This window comes from Amblyomma mixtum, chromosome 2, assembly GCF_055824585.1.
Source record: "Amblyomma mixtum isolate Tamu chromosome 2, ASM5582458v1, whole genome shotgun sequence".
NCBI classification, from domain to species: domain Eukaryota; kingdom Metazoa; phylum Arthropoda; class Arachnida; order Ixodida; family Ixodidae; genus Amblyomma; species Amblyomma mixtum.
Genome location: NC_143013.1, coordinates 225,671,639 through 225,682,079, shown reverse-complemented (window position 1 = coordinate 225,682,079; position 10,441 = coordinate 225,671,639). Strand labels below are relative to the sequence as shown.

At 45.6% G+C, this 10,441-nt stretch overlaps 1 protein-coding gene across 1 annotated transcript in view; it reads right to left on the bottom strand.

Moving 5' to 3' along the window:
• Positions 1 to 762: 762 nt before the first annotated feature.
• LOC149362781 (uncharacterized) overlaps positions 763 to 10,441 on the bottom strand; it is a 30,661-nt gene continuing 20,982 nt past the window's right edge. The window contains exons 4-5 of the mRNA XM_089573214.1: positions 1,807 to 1,929; positions 763 to 1,334 (exon numbers count right to left, since the gene is read on the bottom strand). Coding sequence (XP_089429340.1) covers positions 1,159 to 1,334; positions 1,807 to 1,929 — 299 coding nt within the window. The 3' untranslated portion in view covers positions 763 to 1,158. The remainder of the gene's footprint in view (positions 1,335 to 1,806; positions 1,930 to 10,441) is intronic.

The window sequence follows — 10,441 nt, the reverse complement described above, 5'->3', positions numbered from 1 at the left end:
CGTAAAGCTCAATCCTAAAGCAAGCTGCTAAGAAATCCCAGGACATTGTGGGCGAAGCATACCTCCTTTTTACGATTTGCTGGTCTTTTTATCCAAGCGTTCGTTGCGGGCTTCAAGAATGTAACACTTCAGTCTAAGCACAGATATGTGTTTTGCGTGCCTTCAACATTGTATCATTTCTCGGTTGTTCATTTTTAAGAACTATACTCCTCTCCAAATTTTTGGAGTAAGGCTACCATAATAGCAATGCAAGCTTTCGGCCTCAGGTGAGTGCTATTATCCCGAGGGGGCCTCCTCATACACTACCGGTTCAACAAGGGTTCCATACCTTCACTCATCGGCATCACTAGACCCGGTACGTCGGGTTGCCAAGCGCAGTGCGCATCATTTCCAATAATGATGAGTACAGCCTGTGTCGCGGCTAGCGTTGCATATCCCTGTTTGCCGTGCTGCCTGTTATCTCTGATTTTACTGACGGGTCCTGCAAAAGTACGTTATCAGTTACTAGCTTGCATTTTACCTATGCGCACAAACTTTTGTCTAGTTAAACCAGCGTGAGGGTTAAATCTGTGTAGAAAATAGAAGGATATGCAGTGAAGGAGTTCGATACTTGCACAGGCACTGTGAAGTCACTGCAAGAACGTGGTGAGGTTTGTTTTGAAGACAAATACCACGCGCAAGAACGTTAGAAAATGTATAGAAATAAGGCTTTATTTATTCCAGAATCCCGTGCAGGTGTGTACTGTGTGACGTGTTCAAACACGAAAAAAGGTATGTACATTATGTGGTATTTATGTTATAGAAATAAAAAATATCTTGGGATTCCGTCACCTCTGAACACGCCAAGTCGCATTTTCACATGGTGACTATAGACTTCTACGCAAATGTTATAGATTATGTGAGTGAGTTGTTTTTCAGGTTTTAGTAATGCGATTGGGGTATTGAGCCTTTAGCACTATGACGTGTTCTGTTTTCTTTCCGAAAGTGGTAAAATGCACCAAATGGCAGCAGAATTAAATGCATAAGGTCTGCAATATATCGCAATATTTTAACGCTTTCCCTCCCTGCAGGCAGCACATTGGACATTTCAGAGCACTACCATATGCAGTGGGCAGTCTATGATCTCTCTAGTATTATACAGATCTCTTCATTGCACTGCTACTCTGGCGGAGGTTCTTCTGGAGGAGGTTCTTCTGGAGGAGGTTCTTCCGGTGGAGGCTCCACCTCAGGTGGCACTTCTGCAGGTGGCTCTTCAGCAGCAGGAGGGACAGTAGCCACCTGACTGCTGTCTATCACAACGACAGGCACCACTTGTGGAACTTGGACCACTACAACTGAAAGAGAAATTGCCATTTAACAGGAGTAAGTCCATAGAGGATTAGGAGGATTGCAGACAAACACATACAAGATACAGCTGCAAAAGCAAACTTTATATGTTATGTTTTTGATCACTGTACTTAATGTATAATTACCCTTTATATGGCCATAGTGTATATATGATCCCGCTATCTCGTATAATTTACACAAAATCACTGTTGTTCAACTGGAAACCCTTATCTTGTGTGTCTTGCTTATAGCGTTGTGAGTTGCGGCACTACATTTTCCCGACGATGGAACAGGGCACTTGAAATATATTCGAAAATAAATACATAAACTCAAGCTTAGGGTTTTAACGTTGGAGTACATCGAAATAAAATTCACGGGCTCCGCACATTTTCATAAAAATTCTACCTTCTCAGCTCCCTCTACTTGACATGAGCAGACACCCACAAAACTAAAGAAAATGACATTCGCATGGGCTCGTACCGGGAGGTTCCGGCTTCTGGATCACAATGACGGGTGATGAGCCGGACCCGGGGACCTGCTGATTTGTCGGCGCTGGTTGACCGACTCCATAAGCAGAGTCAAGCTGTACGATGACGGTTTTACCTTGGGTAGACGAGAACCACAGATTGAATCGAAATGTGATTTTGACATAAACAGTAAGACGCCTTTCACCATAGAAAGCTTTACAAAGCCATCGGACGCTGTGGATCTTAAGAATTTCAAAACTTTAAATCCCCAGCCTGGGCACATTCAGACTTCTCTCCAGGGGCCCGTGCAGTATCATGGTGGCCGAGCGAACTAGACGAGGACATGGTTCAGCGTACCGCCTAGCGCGAGCAGATTACATTCGTTGGCAGTCTCCACTTCCTGCCTGGCTGAGCAGGTACTGCTACATTTTATTTTGCGAGACCTGACATCAAGTTTTTCCTTGATTCTTCTCCACAAATTTCGTCACTCCGGAGTTCCTGCCTTCTCTCTAACCTCGTGCCCTGCGCTGCGTCAGTCGCTTCGCTAGAGCTCTCACCACCCGGACATTGAGAGCTCGGGTGCCTTCGCAGACTGCCATGCATCATGTGCGCCATCGCCACGGATTCCACCGTTCCTGCACCGCCTGTGTTAACACCTCCGCAACCACCCCACGAGCCCGAGCTGTCCGCTGTCCAGCTCCGTGAAGTCTGGTCTTCGGACCCGCAACTTTAGTAAACCGAATCACTGTTCCGTCGTCACGGTGTCACTTCGCAGATAACCATGTAGCGCCGCCCTCCTGTTGATCGACCTTACCCACATCTTAAAGCGTCGCTCACCGAACGAAATTTCGAAAGAGCTGACCCCCTGCGGCAGCTGCTCATTTCGGAGTAGCTAAGCGGTCACAAGCCTACTGAACTGCTCTTTCATATACAAGCCCTGGCTTGGGATCTCAATGCTTCCAACAAAAGTGTGCTTCTGCGGAAGGTGTTCTCGCAGGGCATTCCTCAGTCGCTACGCATGATCCTCGACGTGTCTTCATCACAGGGGCTGGAATCTCGGGCACAAGGGGCAGAAAACTTTTTTTACATCACTTTCCTGGTTTCTTAACAATTCACAGCTCGTGTTTCCCTGAATCCTGCACCGCTGCTGCTCACGACCGCTATACGCGTCGCCTTGCAGCTAATGAGGGGCTGTACTCGACTAGTGCAACTGAGGGGCGATGCTGCTTTTCTTCGGACGAGCCGGTCGCACTCTTCTCCAGATCTGCGGCGTGCAATCCCCATCCATCAAGGCAAATACTCGCCGACTCCCGCCCCGCGCACAACTTTCCTTGCACCACCGTCATTACGGCTCTCGAGGACTGCAATGCAGCCACCACTGCGCCTCTGCGGTGAACATTCGGACAGGATATTCAAGGAGGGTGCTGCCTGCCCTAGATCCTGTCGACCAATCCACGTCACTGACCCTGTCATCGAGGTCCACTGCCTCAAAAAAATTGGTGCCGAGATTTGTGCCTTTCTTCTTCGAAGGCCGAGCAACGCCGTCCTGCAGATTCGCCTCCTCTCACCGCGGTCAATAGATCCACAATAAAGACAACTGTCAAAAAGTCGATGAATCTTGACATCAATCCCCGGTGTATCTTTCACCGGGTCTTAGTCACCACGAACTTCAGTGCGCCAATCACCGAAGCCAGCTTTCTATAGGGATACCAGCCCTTCATGGCATGAAGCATAACTACATTGTGGATTCCTGGACGATGTCAACCTTCCAACGCGTTTCGTGTCGCACTTCGTCTCTGTGCCTTGTCCTCTTGCACACCGGTGTTTCCGACTTGGTCAGGCGCGCATGATACGTCTTTCGACCACCATCTTTCAGTAATCGGTCACTCACAGTGCGGCACGTCGTAAATTGACGAGTGCAACTTATGTTTTCTCCCTGCCGCGGCCGGGATAAAACTCGCGTCTTTCGGGTCAGCAGGCCAGCACCATAAGCACTGACCCACCCCGGTGGCTTCTTAGCAGGATGAATTACAAGAAACTTAGGCTTAACGCTATCTAGAATTTGGAATAGCTCCTCCTAAGTCATCTAAGCCTTACTGTTTATGATGCTTCAATAGGGCAAGTCGCCTTCTTCGGTATAGCTATTTGTACATATAATGAAAATGTTTTTTTCAATAAATTTGAGTTTTAGGTTAACTCAAGAACGCGCAAAAGCAGTGTCCTCTCGATGGGCTTCATAGCATCTGAGTGAAAACTATTGAAATTCTAAAGAATGAGCTTCTACGGACGAGACGAAAATTTACAGTCCGCTAGGGGCTAAATAAACGAATATTTAAGGAGTGAAATGCCCGGGTAGTTTTTTTTCAGAGGGCGAAGAATAAAAGGCATATTGGGCTTTCCACTGTTCACTGATATGTCAGTTTAGATAAAGAGTAAAACTGTAAAAAAAGTTTTCGCAAAAAGGTTACCGCATTTCCCTCTATAAGCCCCACCATCCACGCTCACATCGACGTCACGCCTTATCCAAATAGTTTGACGCTATATCGAACAGTTAAAAAGCCTCTGAGGTCCAATGTTTGCAACATTTTTTTCTCAAAAATAGATATACATCCGGCATTTCTTGTCATTGGCCAGATGTTGGTAAAAGAAGAGAACTAGAACACTTTCTCGAATTTCTTATAAAAAATTGCCGCGGAAATGTTTGCGTCTGCGAATTGCAACGTATTAATATGAGCTTCAAAGTAAAATGGTTGGCGTTGAAATCGCAAGCTTTGTTGCTACGGCACAAAAACAACTTAAATGAATCATCTGCAGCGCACCATAAAGAAATGCCTTGTGTGGTCTCTATTAGCCATAAACTTGCTAATACGCTGTTTCACTTTATTTGCTACCTACCTGTCTTCGGTGGTAGGCAAAGGCATGCAGTTTTATTCTGTGCCCACAAAATAACAAGATGCCAAAACTAATTTTGTCACGAGTTCGTCGCCTGCTGCCACGTCTCTTCAGGAAGGACGCTGAGTACCTCATGCAGGCCAAATTAATGATTTCGAAAGTAGCTTGGAAATGAGCAATATAAAAAGATAAATAGCGACTCAAATCTAGAAAAGGAATGCAAACGCGCGCATTTCGATGTGTAACTTTTTCATGACACAATTGCGATGAGGTTTGATATGGGTTAAGTGCTGTAGCTGAAAGAGATGCAGAGAGCAGATAAATTGTTGCTTGGCGCCATGCGCTCAGTAGAAAAGTGCTCTTTGCAAAATGTGCCCAATAGGACGGCTTCTTCTCAATCTCCACCCGCTCTTCTTAGATTTATCGTCCATCTAGGTACATTACGCGAGAGCAGAAGGAAGCGAATAGAAGCACCTCGGCAATCGTTAATTTAAACTAAACATCAGTAACAATATTGGCACTCACAGTACAATAAATCTACAGCTAACTCAGACTGGCTTCAGTTTTACTAAAGCGCAGGTCAAGTGTACAGTGGCGAGTACTGCGTGCGACAGTGAAGGTGCATCCTACCATTCTCCGGAAGGGAGAAGGTACAGGAACGTTGTTTAAAAATGGACGAATCTACGGGCAGGGCACGGACCGGCGTATGACTCGAGCCGCTCAAAGCCTGCATAGAGAGAAACGCTGAAGACGTGCTTTTGCAGGGCACAAAATTTTACCATCGCGCTCTTTAACATGCTTTACGGCAGGGCTCACAGCATATTTATTTATTTGGTGGACTCGGTCGCGGGTGTGGCTTTTGATAAGAACAAAGGGCGAAATCAGGCCAGAGAGGGGAGATCATAGGGAAAGGCGGAAGGAATGGAAATGGATGCTGTCTTATCTCTGGACAGAATTTTACTGAGAGGTGATGTGAACGTTGTTCTGCCGCCGCAGAAAACTGTTTGCACAGAATAAGATAAAGGAGCATGGAAACGCGAAAAGGGATACATGATTGGAAGAACGTATTCACGCAAACCGCACATGTACGCGGAGTCGTGAATCGGGACGTGAAGTAGGACAGGCAGCTAACCGCAGGACAAAAACTCGCTCGTCAACCGCATACAAAGTTTAGTTCGTGAGTTGTAGTTCTCCAGTAGTAAATCACATTGCGCCGGGTAGTCGAGGAAGCGGGACAGGAAAACGATTACAATCTGTAAAGTGCAGTTTCATGGCATTTAAAGGTTCAGCGCGGTAAGTAATCCGGGAAAAGTTTGTTGCGATGGCGTTATCATCGCGAGAACATGTCGGCTAAGGAAACAATGCCAAGCTACAGAGATATGAATAATAAAAATTGTGGAATTTTATTACCAATTGGAACTTTATTTCCCGAAGTCAGCAGTATTCCAATGAAGGTTCTCAGGAGAGGAAAATTTGTAAAAAAAAAATAAGGTGAACGCTGATATTGACCACTTACCCAACGCTCTCAAGGGCCGCAGGAGCGGTGCTTTTGGCGAACGTGAAGCTCACACGTGCGCCTTTTTGCAGGAAGTCGCTACAGATGGCGCAATTTTGATAGAGCCCACTCCTGTGTTCCTGGCTTCATTGCACACAGCAGGCCTTGCTTATTTCCAAAATATGATCGGAGAAGCTTACAGCTATGATATTCCATAGTTTCTGCGGCGTTATTTGTATGCACATATTATGTCGTATTTCTCAACCGATCAAAGAGTGTTGAGTGCTGGTGGCCTAGATAACAAAAGCTACACACCTTGATCTAGACTGGAAATGATGGCATAGAAAGAGCCGAAGGCTTCGCAGGCAAGCTAAAAAATGCTAAATAATATTAAATTCAAAATAATAATAAAATTTAGGACCTTCGGAATAATGAAATTACTGCCTTTACGACAGAATGCAAAGTGCATCGAAAGAAAATATGTTGAATCCAATTTAGGCAATGATTAGTTGGCCTACAGCCCCTTTTAAGACTGGAATGAGCTCTGTACTAATTTGGGGCCTTGCGTGGGGCCACTCCCTGTGGCGATAGCCACATGAATGGTTCCCCAGTTTTTGGTAACGCAGTTTACGGAAATGAAGTCAGACGCCTGAAAATCCTTTCTAATTAGAGGCGATCGCGCTACGTGCAAAAAAATAGAAATTAAAACGATTGGCTGTGTGCAGAATAGATATTGTCGGCAGATTTTGGCATGTTGGTACATAGTAATCCTAAAGCTATATATACGGAAAGGGCGAGAGTGTAACAGGGCTAATGCGCTGTGGCAGTGCCTTTGTATAGAATGTCCATAGGGTATCTGAACCGACTCCTTCTTATACCTCAGCTTAAGGTGGCCGGCCAGTTCAAAAAAGCGTTTCACATCAGGGTACAGGCATTTGCATTAAAAAATTCTCCTCATAAAACGCACAAAAATAACTTTTCTGGGGAACCAAAGGTCGCATAAAATTCAATAAATGACAATAAATAAAGTAACAAGACAAATGAACAATACCTGCAATAGAGTAAAAGGAAAATACCATGAGAACTTTGAAGATAGAAAGGGCAAAAGATTTCTGAGATCATGCCGATATGCTGACTAAAATGCAACAATATGCACACAGGAGTAGGTGAAATTTGTGCCTGTTAGTCTTTTTAACAGAGAGTATCCACTAATTGTGATTGAACGCAATATAGTGTGAATAAGGCCTTGAATGCATTACTTTAAAATAACACAACGGACCAGTTTTTTATTGATTTAGAATTGAATAGTAATTTTCTTCGAGAGAAATTTCGAAAAAATTCATTTTTTTTAAATCCCCATCAAACTTAGCGTTTTTCAAATTTGCGAAATTCAAGATAATCTCAAAATCTAAACCAAAAATGGCTGAGGCTTAGCTAATGTTAAGCCTAGTCAGATGCGAAGCATATTGATGGCTAGGCTTGGTAATACATGGCTTTCCTTGGTTGACGTTCATCCCGCTCTTCATCGGTCTCTGTGGCACGCTGAAGCTTTCGCTTCTCGTTCAAATCAGCCCTGCTTTTAGGCGGCATCCCAACACCTGGCCGCCTCGTAAGTGCCCGGAGAGCGAGGCAAGCTCAGCTTTATAGCGCTGCTGTAGCGTCACGTGGTCAGCTGCAGCGCCTCTGATGTGGAGCCTCCACCGCCGCGGCCGACCGCGCGAGCCGGCAGCCCATCTCTCCTCTGCTGTGACGTCATGTTGTCACGTGGTCAGCCGTCGCGCCTCTGATGTGGAGCCTCCACCGCCGCGGCCGACCGCGCGAGCCGGCAGCCCATCTCTCCTCTCCTGTGACGTCATGTTGTCACGTGGTGTCACGTGGTCACGCTAAAGGTCAATGGAAGCTCCACCACCGCGCTCGACGAGTTGTAGTGTAGCTCTAGTAATATGCTTCGCATAAAATCATCTCACCCGCCTTGGTGGCTCAGTAGTTAGGCACTCTGCCACTGAGCTACAGTTCCCGGATTCAAAGCTGGCCGCGTTTCCGTGGAGGTGAAACGCAAAAGACGCTCGTGTACTGTGCAATGTCATTGCGCGTTAAAGATCCACACTATTCCGGAGCCCTCCGCTACGGCGCCTCTTCCTCGCTTTCTACTTTCACTCCTAGCTTGCTCTCCTCACTTACGGCGCAGTTCCGGTGTCCACCGATATGAGAGACAATTACTGCGTTATTTCCTTTCCTCAAAAATTATTATCTAATGGGCCAGAACCATTAACTTCGTCTGGCGAGAGGAAAAAGGACAGATTAGTGCTGAGAAAAAAAAACATTTAGCCGCAAGTCAATTCTTTTTTTCCATTATGGTCCTGAAAACTGCCCTTATTCGAATGCGTTACTCTTTCAAAAATATTTCCGTTTTTTATTGTTGAATTATAGGAGCCAAAAAATGGGTTTGCTTTGCTTCTAGCAAAAACTATTGTATAAAATCACCGTAAAAATGTTTAGGGTACACAAAGGTTTTCCTTTTCTTTCTTTTGGGATTCAAATTAGGACAATTTAGGACAAATTAGGACAAAACTTTACATCTTGCACAGTGACCATTTTTCCCAAAAAACTACAACGCTTCCTGCAAAATTAAGTAATGCTCCCTTGTGTCCATACAATCGCCTACACTATAAGAAATTTAATAAAAAATGGACATGGGAGCGTGATTACAATTGTTATTTGAGCAGACCCTCCTTATTCTCATTCATTGTTAGTGACATAGGTATATGACGTCACGAGCTCTGCATAGTCTTCGTGAGTGAAGTGTATTCTGCGAAAAAGACGAAATTTATGCAGCGTTTCAAGTTCACTTTTGCGAAATGAGCAGTCGTTGCAAGATGTTATATTAGAAGGTTCGACAAAAGTACTTCTGGTCATGCATAATACTGAAGAGGTTGACGCTACTGTAAAGGCATGGCGTATGACCTGCGTGTGACACATATTCCTTCTACCTAGCTCCGAAAGAAGTTCATAAACGTGAGGGATGGCTTGCCAGACAAAATGTATGGGATGTGATATGCAAAATACGATGTGCTGACACCAACAATGCTTCTATTGGCGAATCCCGAAAGTTCTCAAGACGCCTTGAAGACGATAGTGAATTTCTATTGCGCAAGGGTATCCGCGGGCAGACAGCGCTATACTACGAGGTATTTCCGTTTGCTCAAGGTAGGGTCAAAGGCCTATTTCCCATGCATTTCAGCCCGAATGAACCGAGCGCAAGGCCAGGGGAAGCTTGCATCCATTGTATCACCGGTGAGTACCCGGTGGCACTGGGGATCAAACCCCGCACCTCCCACATGCGAGGCAAATGCTTATCCACTAGGCCATCGATGCGGTATACCTTCAAGAGCTGAGACACGGCGTGACGAACAAAGATAAAATAGCCAGCGCTCTTCGCTAACAATCTGGAACACATAATGACAACATCAACGGGGACAACGCCACCTTTATAGCTAAAACGAAAAACGCGCTTCGAGGTTTCAAGGAGGCTCTTTGATCATTCAGGCTGCGACTAACACTTTGAATAAGAGAAAGAAAAAATTGCCGGCAATCTACTTGAGCTTACTTAATGGACGACAAAACCTTGCCCCCTTCAGTGAACCAGGAACCCGTATGGATTCTCACGCGTTTACCTTGACGTTGTTCCTGACCTACAGCTTGTTCAGGTATTTCCAAGAAAGTTGCCAAGAAAAGCAGATTCCTACACAACAAAGAGATAAGCGAGGAAGCTGTCGCCATTGTTGAAACGGGTGGCGCATTAGGTGCCGCCATTCTTGCTTCCTTTCACACAAAACGAATCCTACCACCCACCTTCTTCGATAGGTAGAGCGCAGGGAGGTGGGACTCTGGACTGTTCAAAAGAACTACAGCAAAGGTAGAGGGGAGCCTCCGTCCGTCAGTCTACATTTCTAAAAAAGAACGTCTTCAATTAGGGACTGCATTCATCGCTGGCAGGGCTGAAACAGGGTCTTCGCTTCGAGTACGAAGCCCTGGCAACAGGGAAGACGGCTTGATGTGGGAAGGGTGGTGAGATGGGCGTATTTCTTAATGTCACTATTGTCAGGTCAATCGGTTTAATCCTCTTAACCATGCAGCCTGTCTCAGCCTCCATGCCTGGACAAGTCTTAAAATTCATGTTCCCTGTCTCACCACCCTTCCCACGTCATACCCTATACCCCTTACCAGTGCTTCCTCCTCAGAGTGAGGGCCCTGGTTAAAC